Consider the following 27802-nt stretch of genomic DNA (forward strand, 5'->3'; position numbering starts at 1 on the left):
AAGACACAGATCGGGCCGTGTCACACTCTTCCCTAAAACCTCCTGATGGCTCAGTATCTAAAGTGCCTCACACCCATCACAGTGACAGGTCAACCTGACATCTCACGCTGGCCCACACAACCCTCACAGCCTCGGCAGCAGGCAAGCACTAGGCCCCCTGCTGGCCTAGGACACACAAAGCTCCCCCCACCGGCAGGTCTCTGCCCCGGCTGCTCAGTTCAGAACGCTCCCTCCTGCCCCTCATCTTCATAAACAGAGCCTGACTCTGCTGATCACATCTCAACCCCAACTGTCTCCTCTCAGCAGCCTTCCCTGACCACCCACGCAGTTGTCCCTTAGACACATATCTGATGGCGAGGACACATTAAATGTCTCCTTCTCCAAAGTCTGAGAGTTTGAACTCTGGGCTTCGAAGACAAACAGTGGGGAGGATACAACTGCCCTTTGAAATTACATGAATGCCTTTTTTGCCATATGGTAATGCAGTATTTATTCTGTCCATTAGTAACTACTATTTGATAACATTTATAATATTAATAGAACTTAATATAAAAGAAGTTCAACCTACTTTTTTTTTAAACATTTCAATACTGGATATTAATAAAAAAGACAGTCTAAATTAGTATGGTCAAAACCTTTATGTCAAAAATTTATAATAAATGTTTGGTATTAGTCCACATACAGTTAAGTTTTTGGTGTAAAGTTATTTGGCTTCAAGAAAGAACATTTGGTTTACTTCACTAATAGGAATATCTCTTAGTGCTGGGATGGCCTCTTCTTGGTCTTTCTTGTGCTGTTGATTTTTGGCATAGTTATCTGTAAGAAGAAGACAGAAGGCTCTGTTTATCCAAGTAATTTCTTCAACAGTCTCTGTGCTTTGTGGAGACCAACTATGTAGTGTACTGGGCTAATGTTTGGATAATGACAAATACCATGTGTAATGTAATTAAAAGGCCCTTTAAGTCCTCTTTTTAGAAGAAATGTCCCAATTGGAATAAAAACCAGCAAAGTACTTTTTGCAACCTCTAACTTGGATAAGAAATTAATATTTCATTCAACTGTACAATGATGATTCAAGTCCCATTTGCACAGTGCTCATAGGAACAGAATTACACCAATACCCCAAAACTATGAAACTATTTGGTACAATCCTCATGCAAACTTTACAATTTCCCCTCTGTGCACAAACTGTCTATCTGCTGTAATTCCAACCAAATATGTAGGTTATCAGAAAAGAAGTATCAGAAAGTTAAAAAAAAAACCTTACCAGAACTTAAAAAAACACTTCTAGAATCCAAACAAGTTCAGGAATCTAATTTTTTTTTTTTTAAATTTTGGCCGAGTCTCACAGTTTGCAGGACCTTGGTTTCCTGACTGGGGATTGAACCCCCACCACAGCAGTGAAAGTTGGGAATCCTAACCATTAGGCCACTGGGGAACTCCCAAGAATCTAATCTATTTTAATTTTTAGACTTGAAATGAAAGAAGTTAAAAAAAAAAGAAACCCTACAAAACCATTCTGTGACTCTTCTGACCATGTAACTGGTGTCTGGGGTACACAGTGACCCCAAGGACACCCTCCCCCGGCCACCCAAGTTCTTCCTCCCAGACAGAGTCTGCAGGGACCTCTTTGTCATTCTCGGATCCACACAGCCTGTTTAGGGTAACAGAAATTTCTCTCAGGCAGAGTTGCCAGGGAACACATTACGTATTTGTGGTTTTTACAGGAAAATGCACTTGTTAACTAGTACTATCCAACAGTGCACTCACAAAGCTTACTTGTGCCCGTGACCACGTCCTTGGTGTAACTGTTTATTTCTCCCAGGTTCTTTTTACTGCAACCACTTGTGTCACTTTTAGCCTGCTTTGGCCCCTTCTCTCGATGGAAGTGTTAATGCCCCCTCCTGCCTCCCCTAGCACTTTCCTCGGTTATAAATTTACCTGTGATATTATGAATGGAGTCGAGTGGAGAGGTACTCATCATGTTTATTCCAAATAAGAGGATGTAACCGATGACTATGGTAATGAGGAGATACACAGGCAGAGCAACGGCCCAATACCTGCAGAAGAGAATATTAAAATAGGTAACAGACTTCACAAAAAGCTGCGGTTCTCAAGAGCTCATCACCAAGTTAAGACACTTTTAAAGTGTATCTTTTGGCCGTGGTGGGTCTTCATTGCCACACTTGGGCTTTCTCTAGCTGTGGAGAGTGGGCTTCTCTTGTTTTGGGGCACGGGAGCCTGCTTCCTCTAGTGTTTACCTCCACTTTTCTATACAACGTACTCATATCATTGCTTCTTGATTTTTTTTCAACTTCAGGTATTTTCTCTGAACTTCCTAATATGGACATGAAGATGTTTATATAAATAATGTTTGCAACTGAGCACCGTAATGTATTATTATTTTCTGTCTTGTACAATTTTTTGTTTTTCTTGGAATTAAGTCATTACCACTTTTAGTCTGTTTGCTTGGTTTTCTGTGTACCTATCAATAGTCAATCCTCAAATTCTGACAGATTCTAATATGCCTCTTGATACATTTAAGCATGTCAAATGCTCTACCTCACATGGTTTATTGGTGTGTAATTTCTTTCTTTCTTGCCATTTTCTCTTTCTGGAACTTCTAAGAGTTAGATTTTTTTGCTGTTTTACTTCTCTCATCTTGTCTCTACTTCCTGTTTTGCTATACTCTACTTTCTGGAGATTACTTTCAGTGTTTCTTCTAAACGTTCAATTAAAATGTTAATTTTGGTTATCACAGTCATAATTCTAAATGCAGTAATTCTCTGAACATTCTCTATTTATAGCATCCTGTTGCTTCATAGTTATAATCTCTTCTTATCTCTGAGGATTTTGTTAACGTTTTCTTTTGTTCTTTGCATTATCTCCATTTCTTTCCAGTTCCTTTTGCTTTTTCTTATTTCATTTTAGAGCCTTTCTTTTCATGTCTGTTAAATTGTGGTTGTCCACTCACATTTACATATGAAGTATGGGGAGAGAATATGTTGGGGGAAACATTAAAAAAATATAGATGAGGTACTAACAAGTTAGCTGGAACCACTGTGCATATGCGGACTGGAATGGCCTACTGATGACCCTCACTATGGGAGACCTGGCCATCCCATTGGAGGACCTCTCGTTTTCAGAAACGAGACAGCCTTTGAGCTGGTCAACTTTCTCAGGGACGACCCTCCGATCTTGCTGGGAGAAAGTGGGTGGTATAGTGCCTGGAGAGGACAGGTGCTTGGGAGGACTCCCACTTCAGCAAAGCAGATCCTCACTTATTCCTGTTTTCAGTAAGGTGCCTACATAGACCTAGAGTATCCCAAATTACAGGCTCATTCAGTCTTTCCATAGCGTAAAACTCCTTCTGCAGGGGAGGGTTTGTCTCTCAGTTTTACAGGCTGAGGAGGAGGACTGAAAGGCCATATGCTCTTTAAACATGGTTTTCAGCCCAACCCAGAAATACCATGTAAAGAGGTACCCACATTTCCAATGTCTGGGCCTCTCTGTGTTGTGGGCACAGAGACTCTGGCTGCCTCCTGCATGACCGATGTGGCAAAGTGGGAATTAAGTCAGGTACCTCTCCACCTGTCTGCAATCCACTTTCCCAGATTTTATTGATACCGCTCTCCTGTCCCATTATTTGCTCCTGTGGGTTTATATTTTAACAATTATTTTTTATTATGGGCTTATTTCATCAAGAATTTGGGAGGAAGTAGAGATAAAGATGTGCATTCAGACCACCATCTTTAAGCAGAAGCATATCAATGATTTTTAAAAAACTTTACATTTCTATATGGTTATGTACAGATCTTAAAGGAATAGATAAGATTTGAAAAAGTCTTGAGGAAAAAAGCTGATCCTTCAAAACAGCATTGATATACTCCTACTTTAATTAAGAAATATATTAAACTTACTTTTGAGGCCAATAAGTTAAGCCTAAGGAGTTTAGCCAAGATTCAGGAATAAAAGCCCACACAAGATACAGTACTGCAAAAGACGGGGAAAACAAAAAAGGAAAAAAGATTAGTAAGGCACACATCTGATTTATCAAGATTCAGATTAAAAAAGCTCCTTTGAAGTTTCTCTGATTAACCCAGAAATGATTTTTTCCTCCTTATTTGTACCATTCCTGTAATACTTTGCACAATTACTTTCGACTAGTCATTTTGTTTTTCCTTTAGCCACAGGCTTTATTGTTTCAATATCTAGAACTATTATTCTATACATAAAGTTTAATTTCTTACAAAATTCTATACTCCATATTGCCAGGTCACTTCACTCTCCATTTTATACCACATTTCCATCAAAAACTATCTTCCCAAATCACAATCTCCTGATTGTGTGTTGTTGTTTTTGTTCAGTTGCTAAGTTGTGTCCAACTCTGCGATGCCATGGACTGTAGCCCACCAGGCTCCTCTGTACATGAGATTTCCCAGGCAAGATCTACTAGTCATTTTTAAAAACTGTGGTTAAAAAACCATAAACGTTACCATCTTAATCAAGTGTATTGTTCAGTAGTGTTAAATATATTTGCACTGCTGTTAAACATATTTCTAGAACTTTTTCATCTTTTGAACCTGAAACTCTATTAAACAACTCCTCTATTTAAAACAAGTATGTCTTAATTCATGTGAAGGAGGAGCATGAAAAAGCTGGCTTAAAACTCAACATTCAAAAAACTTAAGATCATGGCATCCAGTCCCATCACTTCATGGCAAACAGATGGGGAGACAATGGGAAAAAGTGACAGATTTTATTTTCTTGGGCTCCAAAATCACTGCAGATGGTGACTGCAGCCATGAAATTAAAAGATGCTTGCTCCTTGGAAGAAAAGCTATGATAAACATAGACAGCATATTAAAAAGCAGAGACATTACTTTACTGACAAATGTCTAGTCAAAGCTATGGTTTTTCCAGTAGTCATGTATGGATGTGACAGTTGGATCATAAAGAAAGCTGAGTGCCAAAGAATTGATGCTTTTGAATTGTGGTGTTGGAGAAGACTCTTGAGAGTCCCTTGGACTGCAAGGGGATCCAACCAGCCCATCCTAAAGTAAATCAATCCTGAATATTCATTGGAAGGACTGATGTTGAAGTTGAAACTCCAATACTTTGGCCACCTGATGCAAAGAACTGACTCATTGGAAAAGACCCTGATGATGGGAAAGACTGAAGTCAGGAGAAGAAGGGGACAGCAGGGGATGAGGTGCTTGGATGGCATCACTCACTTGATGGACATGAGTTTGAGCAAGCTCTGGGGGAAGCTGGTGATGACAGGGAAGCCTGGTGTGCTGCAGTCCATGGGGTCGCAAAGAGTCAGACATGATTGAGCGGCTGAACTGATGTCTTCATTCATACTATTCACACTTAACTCATACTATTCACAAAAATATGTCTTAACTCATACTATTTTAAGCAATTTAAGGGCAGAAATCATGCCTTAAGAACTGTTCTAATTCTTACAGCACCTAGCAATTTTCTTTATATGAAGTAGGTATTCAACACTTCCTTCCTACAGGGTTGAAACAGCTACAGACGATTAGTGGCATAAAGGTGAACTTATCTACCGTTTTCTGATTCATGACAGGCTTCATCTCCTAGAGCACAGTCTTACTGCCAAGTTTCTATGGCACCTTTATGCTGAACAGTAACAACAGCCAACCTCTGAGCACTCACTGTAGGCGAAGCACACTTCTCAGCTCTCTGGCATTGTTGTTGAGTTGCTAAGTCATGTCTGATTCTTTTGAGAACCCATGGACTGTAGCCCACCAGGCTCCTCTCTTCATGGCATTTCCCAGGCAAGAATACTGGAGTGGGTTGCCATTTCCTTCTCCAGGGGATCTTCCCGACCCAGGGATCGAACCTGGGTCTCCTGCATTGGCAGATGGCGGATTCTTTACCATTGAGCCACCAGGAAAGCCCTCTAAGCGCTTTACCCATATTATTTCATTTCCTCACAACAATCCTAGGAAGTGTTAGGTTAGTCTTACAGATGAGGAACTGGAATCTTGGACATGTCACATCATCTGCCCAAGGTTAAGTCAAAGTGTTAGTCACTAAGTCACATACAACTCTTTGCAAGCCCACCAGGCTCTTCTGTCCATGGAATTCTACAGACAAGAATACTGGAGTGGGTAGCCATTCCCTTCTCCAGGGGATCTTCCTGACCCAGGGATAGAACCCAGGTCTTCTGCTTTGCAAGCAGATCTTTTACTGTCTGGGCCACCAGGGAAGCCCTGCCCAAGTGACAGAGACAAATTTCAAACCACCTGTCTCAACCATGATGATTAACATTTTTCTCAACAAATACGTATTATAGAAATCTGTATGTCAGAAGTATGAGAGACAATGGTGAACCCAAAAGAGATGGCCTCTGCCCTCCCCAAGCAGAGGACTGCTGCTAAGTGCTAAGTCACTTCAGTCGTGTCCGACTCTGTGCGACCCCAGAGACAGCAGCCCACCAGGCTCCCCCATCCCTGGGATTCTCCAGGCAAGAACACTGCAGTGGGTTGCCATTTCCTCCTCCAATGCATGAAAGTGAAAAGGGAAAGTGAAGTCGCTCAGTCGTGTCCGACTCTTGGCGACCCCATGGACTGCAGCCTACCAGGCTCCTCTGTCCATGGGATTTTCCAGGCAAGAGCACTGGAGTGGGGTGCCATTGCCTTCTCTGAAGCAGAGGACTAGAGATGAGTAAATAAATTGATACTTTCAATACACTGTGATAAGTATTAATAAGCAAGTAACAACAGATGATGTGGGAACACATATGCGGCCCTCAGCCCATGGTGGTGGTGATGGAAGTGATGGTAACGGTCAGGAAAGATTTCCTGGAGGAAGTCATAACGTTGGGGCCTAAAGGATGAATGGGGGTTAGGCAGATGAAAATGCTAATGGCTGGGCTTGCAGTTGTGAGGAAGGAAGGAAATATTAGTAACAAGAAAAGGGTGTTCCTGGCCATGAGATGCAGCAAGAGTGTCAGGAATCAAAGAGAGTGGTGGTGGATGGCAGAGGGAAAAGCTGGAAAGGATTGGGCTTGCAGTTTGAGTTTTGAAGGTTAATGAAATACAAATAGTGGCAAAAACATGAGGCAAATTCATAAATAGAAATAATTTGCTTAGTTTAATTAAATGAATGAATATTTATTGTACATCTGCTATATGCTAGGTGCTATGAAAAGGTCAAGGCTCCGAAGAAAAATGAGAAATGGTGTCTATCCCCACAAGTCCTGTGGGTGACAGAAATGAGCCAGAAGCAGTGGCAGGAACCTCCCGGGCACTGTCTTATGTGAACCCTCTCAGGCGTGTGCCAAGATTATTCCTCACTCACAGATGAAAAAAACTAAGGTACGGGGAATTTAAGTCACTTGCCCAAGGTCTCAGGGCTAAAAGTTACTGAGATGGAACAAGAACTCAGGGCATGTGTTCATACTGGGCTCCCAGGCAGGAGTCAGAGCGTTGGTTAACAGCATGAAGGAGAAGCGACGTACCTGTGGAACCCCAGGCAGCTTGGAGAGGCTGGGGCATATGGCAGGAGGCTCTGAGTGGTAAGAAACCAGCTGGAAAAGTGAACAGGTCCCAGATCATGGAAGACCATGGGCAAAGAACTTGAACTTTATGTTTGAGGCAAGGGGGATAATTGAGTATTTCTGGAAGATCCCCTGGAGGTGGAAATGGCAACCTACTCCAGTACTCTTTCTGAGAAAATCCCAAGGATAGAGGAGCCTGGCAGCCTACAGTCTGTGGGGTCGCAGAGTTGGAGGTAACTGAGCACGCACCCACTCACCCACACACCAAAACGATTAACCATCCAGGCTCCAAAGGTTTTTTTTTTTTTTTCCTATTTATTTTTATTAGTTGGAGGCTAATTACTTTACATCATTACAGTAGTTTTTGTCATACATTGAAACCCAGAGGTTTTTCATCTGGGGAGTTCAGGCCTGGATCTCATGTGCGTTGCTGGGAGAGCTGCGTCTAAGATGTTTTTGTGGAAGAGGAGAGGTTCCAGCAGGCACAAAAGAAGGAGCAGATGAACAAGTTGGGGGAGGAGAAGTGCAAGCAAAGAGGACTCCCAGGGTTTTAGAATGGGGTCTAGTAATTCGAACCCTGAAGAGATTCTCCACACAGCACTCAGAGAGTTCCCCCAAATACTAATCAAACGGCATCATTTGCCGGGTTTTGAACTTTGATGCCTTTAGAATAAAATCCAAAGTCCTTCCTAGGCTTTGCAAGAACTTAAAACGACAGGGCTCCTGCCTGCCCCTCCAGGGTCCAGTCCTCACACACTACGCTTCAGCTCTAGACAGTGTCTGATGTCTGCACTTCAGACAACCTTCAGACGCAGGGTAACTGCTCTTGTAGTGAGCGCTGTCTGCCTGGAATGTTCTTCCTCTGGCTCTTTCAAGGCATTTGGGTTCCTCAGCTTGCTCTTCCAGCTGTGTCCCACCCGCACACCATACCCTCTTACTCCCGGCCATTTCTCTTTATTTTCTTCAAAGCCATTACCACAGTCTACAACTACAGGTATGCATGGAGTATTTGTGCCCCTCCCCGTAAATGATTACGCTGAAACCCTAATCCCCAATGTGGTGGATTTGGAGGCGGGGCCTTTGAGAGGCAGTTAGGTATAGATGAACTCATGAGGGAGGGGGCTCCATCATGGGATCAGTGTCCTCATGAGACCCAGAAGAGATCGGGGCCGTGCCCTCTCATCCTCCGATATGAGGACATGGCAAGAAAGTGATGGTCTGCAAACCATATCAGGGCCTTCACCAAGAACCCAACCATGCTGGCATCCAGATCTTGGACTTCCCTGCCTCCAGAGCTGAGGAATAAATATCTATTGTTTAAGCTACCTGGGCACAGCCTAAACAGATTAAGAGAATTAGCTTTTTTTAAGTTAATTATTTATTTGGCTGTGTCTGGTCTGGGTCTTAGTTGAGGTGCACTGGCTTTGCGGCTCCGTGGCACGTGGGATCTTAGTTCCCTAACCAGGGATCGTCCCTTGCATTGGAAGGCGGATTCTTAACCACTGGACCACCAGAGAAGTCCCTACGATTAGCTTTTAAATTCAGTAAGTATTTCAACATACAGAGAGACTCACGTAAACCCTGTGCACCTACAACTATGTTGTTGTTTTTTTTTTTATGTGTTCATTTACTTTAATAACACTACATTTACCATGTTATCACCATGGAATGTAAATTCAGGTTAGACTAGAGAATTTCACAAGTACAACAAAGCATTCTGTGATATGCCAAAGGTTGTATTATGTCTGACCAAGCCAGCTTGCTCATCAATGACTTCCATTATAGGCATTTTATTTAGTTGATGATTCTTTTGGAGAAAATAAACATACTGCACACATTTAAAAAGTGTTTTTCATTTACCTTTGCATTAGCACTTAAAATACATGTTTGAAAATAATTTAAAATTATTCTAACAGCAGCAAAATATAATTCTGCAATTACAAAAGAGCTAAAGGGATCTACAATTTAAGTTACTCTCATGTTTATAACTATGCTTCTAAAATAAATACTACTTCAAAGTGGCTCTGTTACCAGCTTTTTAGGTTTGGTTTAAAAACACACACAGACTTGCAGGGAGGTTTATAATGCTGTATTCCATGCACTGTTCTGAAGGGTTTCTCAAGAGCCAACCAGCCCTTAAAACGGTACTCAGTCCACAAGACAGTCAGAAAGTTAAATTAACGGGGGTAAATAGGATTCCTATATTACATCAAAAGCATATGATATTCTGCAGCAACTGGGAGCATTTTCAGGACTGGCATGTTGTCTTCTTTAGAACTAATTTCAACAGAAGGGTTTCAGAAGGTGGACAGGTACCGCTATCAAGTGTATTTAAAAGCGACGTGTTTCTTCGGTGCGGATCTGACTCTCCTGAATGACCTAGCTAGTGAACTAGTCACCAGTCACTTGGTCACCAGGCAAATCAGGCCTGCAAGAAAGGAAGCCAATGTTCAAATTACCATGTTCTTGTCTGACCCAAACAACTTATTTTCCGCATAAACATATAACCTCAATGTGAGATGTCTAACTAAAGCAAGCACCACCACCAAGACCAAGACAGCATCTCCTCTTCTAAGGTTTAGGTTTTCCCCAGAACTCTTGATACAGGGAATAGCCCATACCAAGAGTCATTGCTCCCACAACAAAGCCTTGGGCTGCCACACGCATGTGGATCAGGTGAACAGACATTTTAGTATTTCCCTTGCTCTTCAATCTATATAATCCATATGCAACAACTGCTGCAAAACCTGCCATTCCAATGGGGACAAATGGTGCCTCTCTAGCTTTTTGGATAAGTTTAGACCCCTGATCTTCATCAAATGAAGAAAGAGAAACATCTCTGTCGCTTGACATAGTGACTGAATAATCTTCAGACAACTTCAAGACGTTTCAGGTTCCTACCGGATTCTGACCCCACTTCCGCACCCGCCATCCAGCCGGCTTCTCCCCTCTACCACTATGTTTTATTAAAACTGCTGGGTACTGGCCTCACTGGGTACTGGCTTCTCACCTCCCTTATTACTTTCTGCCTCACTGTCTCAGGTTTAATGACTTCCATCAATTCCCTCAAACCACTGGCATTGTTAGGCTTTTGCACTGGCTGTTCTCTGTCTGAGAGGCTCTTTCTCAACATTGCCATGGCAACTCTCATTTTTTGTGTCTGTGCCTGAAACTCATCTGTCAGTGAGGAACCTCCTGACAGCTGTACTTACAACAGCAAGCTCCTTTCTTGCTTAATTTCTCCCCAAGGCATACATTATCATCTGACATTCTATATGTTTTACTCAGGTAAATTGTCCATTGACCGTCTCCCTCCCAGCAGAATGCAGACTCTGAGAGCAGGAAATCTGCGGCTGTTTTGCTCATCTCTGGTCAGTAACAGTGCCCAGCACATGGTAAGCACGCAAGAAAAATTTGTGGAATTAATTTCTGGTTGTGCAATAAATGCTGGAGAGGGTGTGGAGAAAAAGGAACCCTCTTACACTGTTGGTGTGAATGCAAACTAGTACAGCCACTATGGAGAACAGTGTGGAGATTCTTAAAAAACTGGAAATAGAACTGCCATACGACCCAGCAATCCCACTGCTGGGCATACACACCAAGGAAACCAGAATTAAGAGACACGTAAAATAAAATAAAATAAAAGAGACACGTGTACCCCAATATTCATCACAGCACTGTTTATAATAGCCAGGACATGGAAGCAACCTAGATGTCCATCGGCAGACGAACGGATAAGAAAGTTGTGGTACATATATACAATGGAATATTACTCAGCTATTAAAAAAATGCATTTCAATCAGTTCTAATGAGGTGGATGAAACTGGAGCCTATTATACAGAGTGAAGTAAGTCAGAAAAAAAAAACACCAATACAGTATATTAACGCATATATATGGAATTTAGAAAGATGGTAACGATGACCCTATATGCGAGCCAGCAAAAGAAACACAGATGTAAAGAACATACTGTTGGACTCTGTGGGAAAAGGTGAGGGTGGGATGATTTGAGAGAGTAGCACTGAAACATATATATTATCATACGTGAAATAGATCGCTAGTCCAGGTTTGATGCATGAGGCAGGGTGCTCAGGGCTGGTGCACTGGGATGACCCTGAGGGGTGGGGTGGGGAGGGAGGTGGGAGGGAGGGTGAGGATGGGGAACACATGTACACCCATGGCCAATTCATGTGAATGTATGGCAAAGACCACCCCAATACTGTAAAGTAATTAGCCTCCAATTTAAAAAAAAATTTCTGGTTGTGGGTCCTGTTGGATTTAAGTCTTATTAAAGTCATTGCTTTTATTTATCTGTATAGTCTCTAATCCTTCAAATACTCTATAGAACACAGATTTGCAAAAATGATGATGTTGATGATAACAATCAGAGTCGCAGCTAATGTTTAATTGGGCTTCCCTGGTGGCTCAGATAGTAAAGAATCTGCCTGCAATGCAGGAGATCTAGGTTCAATACTTTGGTCAGGAAATTCCCCTGGAGAAGGGAATGGCAACCCACTCCAATAAAGTACAGGTTGCCCCCACTTTTTGAAAGTCCGCTTTAAGCCATAGAAAAGACCTACAGTAGTATGTTTTCTTTAACCAAAGGAAATCTGAAGAGGATTTTTGCTTTTACTAAAAAACTTTTCTGCATCTGTTTTGCAGGGAGCTGTCGTAGAGGCAGCGCGCACCCAGAGAAGGGAGAGAGGCTCGTCCAAGCTCCTTTCCCAGGGCTACCCTCAGCATCTCAGCATCAAGACACCACAGCTTTCACCTGTGTCTGTGAGCATCTTTACCTGAACTGAGTATTTTTATCAAATTGAGTGCATGAGCTCAACTTTTGTGCATTAGCAAATGTGCCCTTCATTTTATACCATTTTGGCTCTGAAAGGTTTCATGAGAATGCGTGTGTCTGAAAGTTGCTCAGCTGTGTCTGACTCTTTGCCCACCAGGCTCCTCTGTCCATGGAATTCTCCAGGCAAGAATACTGCAGTGGGTAAGCCATTCCCTTCTCCAAGGGATCTTCTTGACCCAGGGATCGAACCCAGGTCTCCTGCATTGCAGGCAGATTCTTTACCGTCCAAGCCACCTCCAGTTTTGCAGGGGAAACCTCTACTTACTATTCCTATGCCTCACATTCTTTTAAGTGCTCTGCATAAATGATGGCAATTAATCTTTACAACAGACATAAAGAGGCAGCACAGTGACATCAACCCTGTGTGCCGGGGTGGAAATTTTAACTTTATCATTTACCAACAGTGTGACCTTGGGCACATTATTTAAGCCCCGTGTGCTCAATATTCTCATCTGCAAATGAGGACAGTAATGATAATTTCCATCTCACAGGACTGTCTTATGCTTCCTTAGCTTTTGATAGACATGACCACCCTTCCACCGATGAAGCCTCTGAAGAATCGAAGACGTAAACAGTCCTCCACAAAGCAAATCTGTGGAGGAGTCAGGATTTGGACTCAAGCTATAACTACTTCACAGGCTGTCCTAGCCACAGCTTAGTTGGCTATACTGATGCAGTTAGGATTCATAAGCACTGCCACTCCATCTCCCTGGTTTCCACAAAATTCTAAAAAGTTTTGGGTACCCACTTTTCTTCCTAATTCTCAAATCCTTCTAGGGAGAGACATGAGGCCTGCTACACGACTCTGGGAATATGGTGTGTCAGTGAACAAGCTTTCTTATCTGTAAAATGGGACCATAATGGGGACTGACTGAGACCCAGGATGTAAAGTGCAGCTGACTTCTGGAGCGATTCCTGTTCCTCCCAAGCTCCCACAGCTGCACTGGGGCCGTATCAGATTACTCCTCACCATGCGTCCCTTCAAGGCCTTCCCACTTCTTCCTCCTTCCCGCTGCAGATAAAGTCCCTGGGAGAAAAATTAACTCTTTCTTTTTTTGGTTGCACTGCCTCAGAGCCTTGTGGGATCTTAGTTCGATGACTAGAAATTGAACCTGAGCCTTGGCAGTGAGAGCTCAAGAGTCCTAACCACTGGATCGCCAGGGAATTCCCTGAATTTCCATTTTTTTTTTTTTTTTTTTTTTTTGTGGCCAGAACGCCACGATGTGGCTTTTTTTTTTTTTTTTTTATTAGTTGGAGGCTAATTACTTTACATCATTACAGTAGTTTTTGTTATACATTGATATGAATTAGCCATGGGTGAATTTCCATTTTGATTTATCTCTTCACTAGGTGCCCATGGCATGTATCACAGTGTTGTAATTGAGGTTTAATCTTCTGTCTTGTCCACAAAACCAAGACCTTCTTAAGGGCAGGGATCAGGTTTCATTCCCTCTGCAATCCTGCCTGGTGAGGCATTTTTAAAGATTTGTTGAAATTAAATCTTTCAGGCTCATGTCTGGAATATAGAACACTCTGAAAAGACAAGAGTTCTCTTCAGGTTTTCCCAAAAAGAGACAAAGGCAGAAAGAATCACAGTTCATGTGTGCACATTCTACTAACAAACAGAAAAATTTCCTTGTCCTTGAACATCAGAGAAAGGCCCTGGCCATCCATCAGGAGAGTACTTACTGAAACCAAATTGGGAGCTTAAGAAAAGAACAAAGCCATAAATCGCTCTTTCTGGCAATGGCGACGGTGAATTTTCCACCATTTTCCCCGTGGCTTTAGATATTCTGTGGGGGAAAACAAAAGCAAGTCATCTGTCAGTGATCCGCTCATTTTCACTATGGGTCTATTGTAACCTCACCGCTTTGCTATGGGCACAGCCTCTGGTTTCTCTAGTAAACCAAACAGGCGACACCGGTGCACTGACCTCCGACGCACACCTGCTCGCACACGTGCACAGAAGCACCCAACCGTGGCCTGCACGAGCAACCAGCCCCCCAACCTCACGTGCGCGCGCACGTCCTACAGTGAAAGGTGTGGGCGGCAAGGGGAGAGCCGGGGACGGGGGCGGAACTGAACGCCACCCCAACTGTGCAGGCTTCGCCTCCGTGAGAACAGGGAAGAAAAGGGCAAGGAGGGATGGGGGGGCCGGCGCGCAAGCGCCCTCCCGCCTCGGCCTCGACACCCAGAACTGGGCCCTGCCCTCTCGTAGGTCAATTTTCTCATTCGAATTCCCCCCCCGGGTTGCGGGGTGGCCCTCGACCTTGGGTCCTCCAGGCGCTGACTCCCCCCGCGGCACGTTCGGCCACCTCAGGGCCGAGGCCTCGGCGCAGGCGCGGACCAGGGGCTCCGCAGGAGGGCGAGAGAGGACAAACTGCACACCACCCGGTTGCCACGGCAACCCCGCCCGCGCGCAGGCGCACCGCGACTCGGGTCAGTCAGCCTCTCGAGAGCGCGGGGGCGTGCGGGAAATCGCCGGGCTCGCGGCGGGGGGCGTGGCGTGGCCTGCGCGACGGCGCATGTGCGGTGCGGCTCACGTGACGCACGTCCTCCCGCCCCCCAGCCGCCGCCGGGCCGCTCGCGCCCACCCGCCCGCCGGCTGACGTGGAGGGCCTGAGGAGGCGGAGGCGGCGGCGGTGGCTGCCCGCGTCCGAGGCTCGCGGGCTGCGAGCCCCGGTGAGTGCACACCTGGCGCGCGGCGGGGCTGCCGGATGTGTCAGCTTGTCGCGCAGCAGCCGAGATGCCCGGGGCGAGGGGTCCTCCACACCCCCTCCGTGGGTGTGTGGTGAGTGTGGGTGTGTGCGCGTCGTTGGCTGTGGTGCCTGCACTGTGTGTAAGGGGCGGGGGGGATGGTGTCGGTTCGAGGTGTGTGTGTGTGGTGTGTGTGGCCGGTGTCGTCGGTCCCAGTAGGTGTGTCTTTTGTCTGGTTTCCTTGTTCTGCAAGTGTGGGTCCCTCGGGGCTCCTGTGCGAAGGTGGGAGAAGCCCCTGTGTGTGCGCGTCCCCCGGCCGCCCGCGCGCCCTCGTCGCCGTCGGTGCGCGGGTGACACCCCCGCTAGCCTTGGGGGGGTCCGCCGACCCGAGCGCGCGTGGACATGCGAGGTGTCTCCCCTCCCGGCCCCTTTGTGTCCGCGCAGATTCTTCCCGGCCCGGGCGTGGGCGCCCGGGCTGTGTGGGTGCCCCCTCTGCCTTGGTGTCACAGCCTCTCTCGGGGGTGCTCGCCCCCCCTTGGTGTCAGCCCCTCTCGTGGTGCTCGCCCGCCCGCGCGCGCGTGGCCGCGCCCCCTGCAGTCGTGACCCACCCCCTTGCAGCAGCGCCCTCGTGGGGGTGCGTCCTCGCGTGTCCCCGCGCGCCTGGGTCCTAGCGAGTGCGTGTTCTCCGGGGTGCGGGCTTTCGTTCGAGAGTGTTGGTGAACGTTCTTGCACGTCCCCCTCCTCGTGTGTTGCGTTCTTTACAAATGCGCCACCTGTTTTCGAGAGAATGGCTGCCGAGTGTGGGGAGGGGGTCGGGGGAGGGAGACCTGAACGCAGTGCTCGCTGCGCCTCTTCGGAGCATCCTCTCCTCCACCCCCCATCGCTAATGGGAAGAGGCAGGGGCAGCCGTGGGTCCGGCTACCTGCTCGGTAGTGTTTAGGATGTCCAGTGTGGCCGGTCGAGTCAGCCTGTTCTGGGGACGGAATAAGGGGGCCAGGGGCCAAAAATGGAGCTAAGGCGTAGGTGAATGTTATTTGGTACCCGTGTGGCGTACCATTTTTAGAGGCCTCCTAAGATGCCCAAAGATCTCCGATGGCAGACTCCTTCCAAAATGTATATATACGCGACAGCTGGGCGAATACGTTCTAGCCAATCCTAGGCGTTCTTGATGATACTTAATGGTTCACGTAAGTGTTTCGTGGCATTCACATAAATTACCTTTTTTAGTTTCTGCCCAGCGTCCTGGCGATGGAAACAAGGTAGACAGCTTACAGGTTTCAGTCCTCCTTTGGGAGCAATTTTCTCATAATTACAGCTCTGGTTAGGTACATTTTGTATTGCAGGAAATTTGCGTTTTATCCTAAGGGAGATGGGATTTATTACAAGGCTTCACAGGGAAGGAAGCTTCAGACACGTTAGAAACCCAGCTGCTGCTCTTGCTCAAAGGTTCGTGCTCTGCGCTCAAGGGCTGCGTTTTTGGTCTCTGTTTCTCCCTGTTCATTTGCTCAGTTTTCTTACTCCTGCCTAATTTTCTGGGATTTTGCTTCTTTTCAATTTCTGGAAGATTTCACACATAGAATACAGAGTGGGATTTAACCAATTCATGACTAAGATTTGCAGATGTATTTTGCCGAATTTACTTCAGATCCTCTTTTTAATTTAAAAGAACTAAAATTGCAAAATGTGGAGGTGCTCTCATTTCCGCCCCTCCTTTCCTAGAGATAGTCACCGTGTTTAGGTTTGTGTATATCTGCTTGCATATTTTATATGTTGATCACGGTGAATTGATAAACAATATGTAGTGTTGTGTATTTTGAACTTTAATGTTATTAAACAATATGTGTCTTTTTGCAACTTGCTTTTTTTGATCAGCATCACATTTTCAGATTTACATGTGAATAAATTGGGTAATTGTGTTTGGTTCATTTTAATTGCTAGTATAGAATTCCATTGTATGAATATACCATAATTTACTTATCCGTTTTGCTACTGATGGACTTTGAAGGTTTTTTACTCTAAAAACAATCCTGCCTTGAACATCTTTGTATTTGTCTGCTTTGTGCACACGTTTGGAAATTTCTTGAAAAAATACACCAAGTAGTGGATTTTGCTGCATATTAGGATATATGCATCTTCAATGTAACCAAATATCAGGGAAGCTCTCAAAGTGGTTGCACTAATTCATCACTCTGACTGGTATTGAGTGAAGACACCTATTTCCTCACACTCTTGCTAAACCCTTTATGTTACCTGAGTTACTGACCAGCTTGCTTGTAACTTTAACTTGCAGCTAAATTTGCTTACCTTGGCTTCTGCTCTAGCCCTGTGTGAAGCCTATGGGTTCCTCTATCACAGCTGACTCAAGCTTTTATCTCATTCGGTTCTCATAAAGTTAATTGCAGTGAACATTTATTTTGTACCTAATGTACTTCCTATGGTTGATGTAAGATAAAGATTTCCATGGTATGTTAGATGTACCTCTCTAGTGGCAGGTGAGGTGATTTAATTACTTTTTTGCATATGATGAATGGATTTTTAAAAATCTTTTTCCCTCTTTAATGTACTACTTATACTTAATGCTTTCAAAATATATGTGACATATATGCAAGTTGTGAAGCAAAACAGTAAAATGAACTCCTCTCAACCCACCACTCAATCCAAGAATCAAAATGACGATTTTGAATGTTACCATCCCCAGGGTGACTACTATTGAATTGTGTCATTCCTTGTATTTTAAAAATGATTTTATCAAATATGTGTATATCCCTCAACAGTATATTGTATGGTCTCTATTGTTTTTTAATTTAAAAAAAAGAATACTGGATACAGTTTGTTGGGCTGGCTTATTTCACTCAATGTTATGTTTTTGAGAGTCACTGATATTCAGATAGGCATGTCATTAATTTTCATGGCTGTGTAATATTCTGTTGGAGAATATAACACAGTGTATGCATTCTTCTATTGATGAACATTTCGGTTGTTTCTAGGTTTTGCTGTTTTGAAGATTCTTATATATATCTTCTGGTACACAGTTGCAAGAATTTCTCTACTTTTCACACTGGGATATATGCCTTCCAGGGAAGAAATAAAGATTTTCTGAGGAGTATTTGGGCACAAGTGATATTAATGAATCAATTGGTAGATCATTAAATTCCACGTGTATCCTTTCCTAAAATTGGTAATGCCTGAAGCCTGTGATGGAAACTTCCTCTTGGTTCTATTTGCCCACCTCCCCCTTCAGAGTAGCATTTCTGCCTTAAATTAGGAAGGCATACCATCTACTTGCCTGGAATCTTACCAAGGTAATGTCCCAATTGAAAAACTCTCAATGGTACAAAAGGATAATTTAAAATACATGCAGCTGTAGTGTTAGGGAACACTTCCTTTTAATGCAGACATTTTCCATCTCCTCAAGAGCTGCATTTCCAATAAACTGTAACTTTTATGTTTAATATCAACATATGTAGGTTTTCCCAGGTGGTGCTGGTGGTAAAGAATCTATCTGCCAATGTTGGAGGTGTAAGAGACACAGGTTCAAACCCTGGGCAGGGAATATCCTCTGGAGGAGGGCATGGCAACTCACTCTAGTATTCTTGCCTGGAGAATCCCGTGGACAGAGGAGCCTGGTGGGCTACCATCCATGGGGTCACAAAGAGTGGCACACAACTGGAGTGACTTAAGAGTGCACACACACATACACGTCAGTATATACACTAATTATCTTTTGATGAACTCTATGCTATAATATTTACAGCATTTTAAACCAGTGATATGTCAGTGTTATTTTAAAATGTCACTGTGATACTCTAGCGATTCATCCTTTGCAATTAAACTTAGAACTGAAATTTTTTAGATGTCATTTTTAAAATATGAGTGTAATATTTAATAGCATTTATTGTGGTTCATGAGTAAAAAGAATGTTGAAATACCACTGTGGCAAGCTATTTACTAGAAGTGGAATTGCTGGACTATGGGTATGAATGTTCAACTATAAAATGATACCAAATTGTTTTCTGAAGTGGTTGTACCAGCTTAAGCTTTGGTCAGCTGTTTTGTCAATTTATATACTTTGATTAGCTTTGTGTTAAGAGTTACGGTTGATCTCTATCCTTTGCAACACTTGTTACTTGTCAAACTTCTTAATATTTGCCAAATGAATATGAAATGTGCATTGTGGTTTTAATGTGCATTTATTGATTGTTAATAACTTTGAACATCTTTTTCTTTGTGTACCATCTATCTCCCCTTTGTTCACAAAAAGGAAATAGGTCATTCACACACAAACACACAAATACCTGGTCATATCTCTTACCCACTTTTCTGTTGGGCTCTCTTTTAAAACTGTAATAGGTAACTAATCATTTATTGAGTATAAACATTGTAAATATCTTATTCCAGTTCATGGTCGGTCTGTTTGCACTTTGTGGTGTGTTTTGGTGAACAAAAGTTCTTAATTTTAATGTAATCTAATTGGAAATTTACCCTACCCTGGGATCATAAAGATGTTCTCCTGTGTTTCTGTTTAAAAATTTTAAAATGATTCCTTTCACATTTAAGTTGGTAATCCATCTGGTACTGATTTTTGTATATGGTGTGAGTTAATGATCCACATTCATTTTTCCCTCCATGTGGCTACAGTTGACCACATACCATGTATTAAATTGGCTCTCTGTTCACCAATGATCTGCTGAACCACCTTTTTTGCATGTTTAGTTTCTATATGCATGGATCTGTTTCTGACTCTCCTTTCTGTACCACTTGTCCACCTGTCTATCTGTTGCTAGCACCCTGTCATGATTATTAACGCTGTAGTTTTACCTGACATCTAGATGCCTGGGGAGCCACTTGAGTCTTAGCTGTTCTTGTAAGAATCAGCTTGTCATATGACAGAAAAAGCTCTTTGGGCACGAATTAGAATGATTAAAATCAGTTTGGAGAGATTTGAAATCTTTAAGATTTTGGGGTATGTATTTGCATTTATTTAGGTTTCTAATGGCTTTTGATACAGTTTTGTGAATTTTCCCTTATAGATCTAACAGTTTTTAAATGTTGATTCTGATGTTTCTAGGAGTTTAGTTGCTGTTACAGATGATTCTTTTTAGATTCTATTTCCTGTTTATTGTTAATAGAAATTTATGGATTTTTTACATTGATCTTACTCATCCACTTGATAAACACTTATTCTGATATATTTTCTATAATCCTTTTGGGTTTTCTATGTGGATAATTATATCACTTGCAAATAGTGACACTTTTGGTCCTCCTTTCCAATTAGTTTTCCTTAATTTTTTTTTTTCTTTCCTTATTATGCTGGCACACTTCTAGATCTTTGTTTGATGGATGTGATTATGGTTATTCATTAGAAGTTATTTATAGTGAGCATACGTGTGATTATTGTGAAAATACATGTTTTGTTCCTGATTTCAAAAATAATGTTTTCCCCTTAAAAATGTTTGTTTGAGTCTCTGTAGACACTCTTTACTAAGTTAGGGAAATCGTCATTTGCCTATTTTGTCACATGCTTTTCTGCATCTGTTGACAGTATCTTGTGGATTTTCTCTTTTAATACACTAAGTGTAATGGTTCCAATTTATATATTTAAAAATTCTTAATTCTCTCTTATATTTGTTCCTAAGATAGATGCAAGTAGACCTTGATGGGTCCTTTTGTGAACTCGATGAAGTTTGCTAGTATTTTATTTAGATTTTTGCATCTGTTCATGAATGAAATCACCTGTCATTTTTTAAATTGACTACTTGTCTGATTTTGGTGTTCAGGTTACACTGCTTTATGCCAGTTAGAGTGATTCATTTTTTTTCTGTTCTCTGGACAGTTTGAATTGGAGTGATTTATTTCTTAAAAACTTGGTGGCATTTACCTGTGAGATCATTTGGATCTAATTTTTTGTGTGGAAGGATTGTAAATTGTTGACAAGTTAGTTAGTAGTAATTAGCAATTGAATAGTAGTAGGACTTCAGCTTTTTGGTTTCTTTTAGTGAGTTTTGTAAATTTTATTTTTTAAATTAATTTTTTGTTGGAATATAGTTGATTTACAGTGTGGTAAATTTTAGAAATTTGTTCCTTCAACAAATTTATTTTTATCAGGTTCATGATACCGTCTTAATTCCCATTTTAATCTTTTATTTGTAGTTATCTTCCCTTTCTCATATTGGATGTTATTTGTATGTGACTTTTTTCATTAATTTTGCCAGAAGTTTATCTATTTTATTTAATCTTGGCAGAGGATGAATTTTTGGTCTGTTAATACTGTGTTTTATTATATTTTTAATCTTTTTCTCCCTTATGATTTCCTTTTCCTTTTAGTTTATTTATTTTGAGCATGCAAATATTTATTGATATAATCCTCACCAGAGTCACACTTTATTTTTAATTGATAAAAATATGATAAAAATATGAAGATTGTTCTAAACTGTTGATAAAGAAAATTTTCTTTGAATTCTTTATTATTTTCTAACCTAAACTGCATGATTAGCTTACTACTTTTCAGCCATTCCTGTTTTCTGCCATGAGCAGGTAAAGCTATAAAATTCCTCAAAGTTCATGTTTGCTTTACATAATATGGTTTAAATAAATTTAAACAAAATTAAAATTTCTATTTTGATTTCTTCTTTGATTTACGCGTTTGAGAGTTTTCTTTAAAATATGTGTTTTAAAATTTCCAAATATTTCTTCATTTTCCTTTTTACTGTTCATTTCTTAATTGTGTTGTCAGAGAATGTAGTGTGTTTTTCTTAAAACATTTGTTTGTCCTTTATTGCTTTGTACATAGGGAATTATAATTGTTCTGTGTGTGCTTGTGAAGAGATTATATTCCTCTAGTTATGTATCTGTTAGATCAAACTTAAAAATTGTGTTTCTGGTTGTCTGTATTAATTTTCATTTGTTTGACCTAGCATGTGAGATGGAGAAGGCAATGGCACCCCACTCCAGTACTCTTGCCTGGAAAATCCCATGGATGGAGGAGCCTGGTAGGCTACAGTCCATGGGGTTGCTAAGAGTCGGACATGACTGAGCGGCTTCACTTTCACTTTTCACTTGCATGCATTGGAGAAGGAAATGGCAACCCACTCCAGTGTTCTTGATTGGAGAATCCCAGGGATGGGGGAGCCTGGTAGGCTGCTGTCTCTGGGGTCGCACAGAGTCGGACACGACTGAAGTGACTTAGCAGCAGCAGCATGAGAGAAATGTGTTTCAATCTTCTGCTGTAACCTTCTTACAGACTCTCTGTAGTTCTAACAGTTTTTCTTCTATGTATTTTGAGACTATTTTATCAGATACATGCAAGCTAGGCATTGTTTTCCTAGTGGGTTGACGCTTTTCTGTTATGTTGTGGTTCTCCCTATGCCTGATTTTGTTTTTTGTCTTAGGGTCTGTTTTGTCTGTCCTCCCTTTTTTTTTTTTGTGGTAGTTTACATGGATTAACCTTTTTCTTCATTTTCCTGTCACCTTTTTTATGTCCTTATATTTTAGGTGTCTCTTAAGAATGTATTACTAGATTTTTTTTTTTAAATACAGTCAGATAGTTTATGATTTTTAATTGGTATTTTTAGAAGTTAGTTCAAGTCTCTTGGTGGTCAGCTCTTTTTTTTAAATCTGAAATTAGTTTTATTTTACCCTTGTTCTTGAGAGAGAATTTTGATAGGTATACAGTTCTTAGGTTGATGCTTTGCCTTCTGTTCATGTGTAAAGATGTTATTCTACTTGCAAAGTCTGCTACCAGTTTTATTTATGGTAATTTGAAGAAAATATTATTTTTCTTCTAATTGCATTGAATTTTGTCTTTGGCATGACACCTTTACTTCTGAGTCTAGATAGTGATTACTTTTTATTTATCCTGTTTTGGATACATGTGTTTCCTGATTCAGAATACTGTTTTTCATGAAGTCTAGAAGATTCTGAGCCATGTGTTCTTTAAACATTTTCTCTTTGATTTTATCTACTTTCTCCTTCCAAAGATTTAAGTGGATATATGTATGTATGTGTGTGTTTCCAGATCACTTATTTTTCATCTTTTATATTTTTAACTTCCTTGTGTCTTTGCCAGAACTTAAAATGCTGGATAATTTCATCAGGCACGTTCTTTTTTGTCAGTTTTCTTGACAGTGCCTAATCATCTCTTTGATCCATCTATTTTATTTATTTTTAACAATTATACTTTTAATTTCTAAAAGTATCACTCCATTCTTTTTAGCTATACCCAGTCATTTTTTAAAATCTCCTGTCGCTTGCTCATTTTTTGAAATCTGTAGATATTCTGTAGACTGGTGACTCCCATGTCTGATGTACTTAGGGATCTAGATTACTGCTTGTTTTTTCTGTTATCTCCCTCACAGTGGGTTGTCACCTCCTGTGCTTGGAGATTCTCAGTTATGAGCTCTTCCTTGACTGCTCTTTCTCTGTGGGAATTCTGAGAGTCTGAGTTGGGATACTTTCCTTCTGATAGGGCTTGTGCCAGCGTTGGCTGTGAGCTGTCCGTGGGATCCCCTTTTAGTCTCTCACTTTGCTCCTGGCCCATGGCTCTGTGTCCCATGTTGTTCTTGTCATCTTGACTGTCAGGTTTAGTTTCTAAATAGAGGTTTGTTGCTTTGGGAGAAAAAAGTGACTTTAAATGTTCCCTATTTCTGTGAGCTCAGTAACATTTAAAAAAAATCTAGCATCCACTTTGTTCTGCAGTCATGAAACGCCCCTTTGGTTCATCATAACAGATGGGATCAGAAGTCTTTTACATTTGCATTAAATTTTTGTAATATGTTCATTTTAGTTTGTATCAGGTAAAAAATTCTGTCCTAACATAAGATTTCTTGGTGATAACAAATTTTCTATTAAAACAAGTTTATATCTAAGTTGAAAGTTGAGTTATTCTAAATCAAAATATTAAATAGGTAACAGCACAGTTGGCAGGTGAATTTGGCAAAGCTTTCTACTTTGGGGAGTGTGAATTAAAACTTTGGAAGACAGTGAGATAGGGAATAAAGATGTATAGGGCACAATGCACCGTTTGGACCCATAGTGAACCTGCAGAGAGAAATTGTCAGTGACCAAACTGAACACTGCTTATCAAAATAATGTGAGCAGGATGCTCAGGGCTTACAGAGAAGCGGTGTGAAAATAAACTTGGTGGTGTGAGAAGTTCAGGAAAGGCTTCTTGGAATCGAGTACTAAGGACTGGGAGGCATTCTGGCTGCAGATGAGGTTTGTTTAGAAATGACAGGCAGCTGGGTAGGACTGGCATCTACATTATGTCATGGAGTGATAGAGAAATGCAGGAACAGAACCACAAAAGGTCTTCTGTGCTGTAGTAAGGAGTTTGGTCTTTATTCTGAAGATAAAGAGAAGCTACTGAGTTAAGTATAAAATGTTACGATCAGAGTTTTAGGGGATGCCAAGATCGAAGGCAAGTCACCAGTTAGGAGGCTGCTTGTTCAAGTAGTTCAGAGGAGATGAGATGAAGCCGCAGCCAGGGCAGTGGCCCCGGGTATGAAGAGTTGTACGCGTGCCAATTTGAGTTTCCTAGAGGAGTTGAAATGACAGGACTTCGTGGTCACTTTGGTTAGAAATGTTGAAGGAGACTGGGGAGTCTAGATTGACCTCCAAATTTGGTAACCAGGTGGCATGTAGAGCAGTTTACTGGTAACATAAAGAGAAAAGAACTTGGTTTCATTTGTTCTTGAGGAAAAGGATGTTTGATTTTGAACTCACTGAATCTGAGAGGCTTATGGGACATCTTGGTTAAGATCCAGTAGCGGATGACAGGGAGAGTCTAGAAGTCTATGAGTTGTAACCCAGCCTGGAGAGATTTGAGAGTCTTAACCGCATTTTTAGTCATGGTTTGCTACAGTGGGTTATGAGACAGTTTAAAGTAGTACATAGATAAAGAATTTTTTAATAGTTAGGAATATATGCTAATGTGTCTGAAAAACATAAGCTGTACTTCAAACTTACAATATCACGGGTGTTATCACTTAGGCCAAATGAGCCCAATAAAAAAGGAATACTAAGAAAATAAAATACATGTGACCTGTGGAAATGGCAAAAATTGTGGTGAAGCTATGCACATAATGAAAGTTCAGAAAGCGCTGTTGTAAGCCATGGGTGTGGAGAGAGTAAGCATGAGAAGAAGAGAGAGTTGACCTTTGGGTGGCGGGGAATGGAGAAGAAGCGCCCATGGAGACTGAGGAAGAGCAGCCAGAAGAATAGGAGGAGGACCAGGAGAAGATGGTCTTTGGAGTCCAGATGAAGAGTTCTGAGGAGGAAGTGGTCCACAGCGCCAAGTAAGTTGTAAGCTGAAAAGTGCTTTTGGACGTAGCTGTTAAGGGAGACCATTTAGTTGAAGGCATCCAAATGGTGGATTAAAAAATACTCATCTAGCTTGTTAGTCATAGCTGATGTTCATAGCATTCCCTATACGTCACATGCTAGTATACGTACTTGACACATGTTAACCGATTAATCAAATGGGTAGTATTGCTGTCCTCATTTAATAAATGAGGAAACAGACACCTCAAGAAGTTAAGTAACTCGTCCCAGATCACACACTCAAGAAATGGGAGAGCCAGGATTCAAGCCCAGGCAGCCTGGTTCCAGAGTCCATGCTGTTAACCACTATGCCGCATTGCCTCTCTGGTTAAAACAGAATAGAAAATAACAATAAGACCAGTTACAGTGTAATGACGGTGCGGTTGGTGTAGGGCATGGTATCAGTGAGTTATGCCAGCCTGGGAATGACCAGTATGGTGTCACAGTGGCTCAGTCTGCCACATATGAGCACATTAATTGTATTGTATCCGATGCTGTGATGGTGATGTGTGGGCTGTGACAGACAGTTCTTGGCTCTTTCTGTATTTATATACAGAAAACACTTGTGAAGAAAAATGAGTTTAAACGTGTATGTATTTCCCAGAATAGCATGTGTCCCATATCATGTGCCATACTTTGGGTGCTAAAATGACTTTTTATTTTTTTCAGTCATTGTTTACTTTTGGAGTTAAATTCGCTAAATGGGAAATACTGGTCACCCAGAACAGGTCAGAAGGTTCCAGACATTGTAGTTATCCAGTCTACTGGAAAAGATCAGTAACGACTTCACTAAAGCACTTCCCTTGAATGGTGGAAGTGGAAGCCCAACATTAGGAAACTGAAAATGAAGGAGAATGGAGGATTTGAACGGGAGGAATAAAAGCATTCGTGATGAAGGTGAAGAACGTCTGTGGTAGGAGACCGGGGAGACCTGAGCCGTGATGACTCTTGGCTGTGGTCAGCAAGGAGCTGGTCAGAGTTACAGATTTAAAAACTGGTTTAGACTTGGGCAGTGATCCAAGATACGGCCTGTGACCGAAGAGCCTAGGTGAGGAGGGCAGCAAAGTGTACTTGAGGAGGTGCCTGCACTGCAAGGGTTGGGTCCTGAAGGGCTGTCCGTGCCCGCCTTAGTGTAACGGAAATGATGACCGGAGGAGAGAGGGAGCACCGTGAGCTAGTCGCCGGTGTTCTTTAACACCACAGCAGCCAGGAGGCAGCTAGATCCCTGACAAGGAAATGTAGATCTAGTGCAATACAGCATTTGAGAGGAGACCGAGGACTCCGAAGACCTAAGTTTGAATCCCCCCAAGCTTGGTGATCTTGAGCAGATTAGTTTTGCTGTGAATGTTTTCATCTGTACAGTGACGGTGGTGATAATTGTACCTGCAGAGAGTTGCTGTGACTATTGATGAGATGGTACACGCAAAACGCGTGGCATGTCATGTGACAAATGGTACCAACAGTTTGCTACGAAGGTGGTTATTGTTCTTCACTTCCGATACTGTGAGGTGGTTGTACAGCAAGTGGAACATGAGAAGGATTAATTAAAGAAACAGATGTGTTTTCCAAGGGCTGATGGTTGTCTTGGTTAGGAAAAAACAAACTTGGTTTATCCTAACAATAGTAGTGGTGAAGTGAAAAGGTGAAGTGAAAAGGTTTAAAAAGTGAAAAGTGGTGAAGTGAAAAGGTTTAAAAAGCGCTGTTAATAATGGTGCTGGTGATGCTAGGAAAGCAGAGTCATCTTGGAGAAGAGTTAGAAGTAATAAAATGCTGAGTTCTTTAAAGTGATAGATTTTGTACCTGTTCTCTGACAGCTATACCATGTTATGACTGAAGTTTCTTCAGGAAAAAATAAAACTTGAGTCTGCAACTCCAGCCCCTTGTCCCCCCATTGAAATAGTTATTTTTAAAATGTGGTTGTTGGTAACGTGAGGGGTTTGCCCACTGTTTCTGTCTAGCAGTGCTGACCTGCGTTGCAGTAGTTAAGAGAATTAGGAGCAGCGAGTGCTGGGAAGGTCTGGATGCGGCTGTAGGAATTAAGAGGTGGCCACGCTCTCCCTGTGCCGCTTCAGCTCTGCCCCTGTGCCCAGGACAGAAACACACAGTGAGGTCTGGATAAGAAACCTTTCTTTCAGTGGATCAAGGTTTAGTTCTAGCCAGGAGGTGGAGAATGTGGCAGAGTTTGTGAATGATGAAAAGGCGAATTTCACAGATGCAGTAAAAGCAGATGGAGTTAAAGGGCAGCAGTGGAAAGATGTCTTGTTCGCTTATTGAACTCATTATTTGAGGGCTTAGCACAGGCTGGGAGCATACAAAGATGAAATAAGCTGCCCTTAATTATCTTCCATCTAAAAGAGACATGTAAAGAGTTAAATTCAGAGATGATGACTCTTTGAACCTAAAGAAA

At 42.0% G+C, this 27802-nt stretch overlaps 2 protein-coding genes and 1 pseudogene across 9 annotated transcripts in view; 1 reads left to right on the plus strand and 2 right to left on the minus strand.

Annotated features, from left to right (window-relative positions):
* Window positions 1-619: 619 nt before the first annotated feature.
* On the minus strand, window positions 620-14756 carry PIGP (phosphatidylinositol glycan anchor biosynthesis class P). Its single transcript, XM_020870879.2, has 5 exons — window positions 14651-14756; window positions 14071-14174; window positions 3921-3993; window positions 1942-2060; window positions 620-816 (listed from the first exon to the last, which is right to left on the minus strand). Exons 2-5 carry the CDS (start codon window positions 14150-14152, stop codon window positions 704-706), a joined length of 387 nt encoding a protein of 128 aa, XP_020726538.1. The 5' UTR covers window positions 14153-14174; window positions 14651-14756; the 3' UTR covers window positions 620-703.
* Window positions 9966-13559, minus strand: LOC139034841 (HIG1 domain family member 1A, mitochondrial pseudogene; annotated as a pseudogene).
* A 235-nt stretch (window positions 14757-14991) lies between the features above and the next one.
* Window positions 14992-27802, plus strand: part of TTC3 (tetratricopeptide repeat domain 3) — a 123267-nt gene continuing 110456 nt past the window's right edge. For 2 of the 8 annotated variants that reach the window (XM_070466976.1, XM_070466977.1), the window contains exons 1-2: window positions 22588-25370; window positions 26065-26292. In XM_070466976.1, coding sequence (XP_070323077.1) covers window positions 26250-26292 — 43 coding nt within the window. In that variant the 5' untranslated portion in view covers window positions 22588-25370; window positions 26065-26249. Of the gene's footprint in view, window positions 15064-15083; window positions 15173-22582; window positions 25371-26064; window positions 26293-27802 lie in introns of those variants that run through there. The other 6 variants (XM_070466978.1, XM_020870871.2, XM_020870878.2 and 3 more) reach the window with 6 other exon arrangements.

Source organism: Odocoileus virginianus, chromosome 4 (assembly GCF_023699985.2).
Source record: "Odocoileus virginianus isolate 20LAN1187 ecotype Illinois chromosome 4, Ovbor_1.2, whole genome shotgun sequence".
Taxonomy (NCBI): Eukaryota; Metazoa; Chordata; class Mammalia; order Artiodactyla; family Cervidae; genus Odocoileus; species Odocoileus virginianus.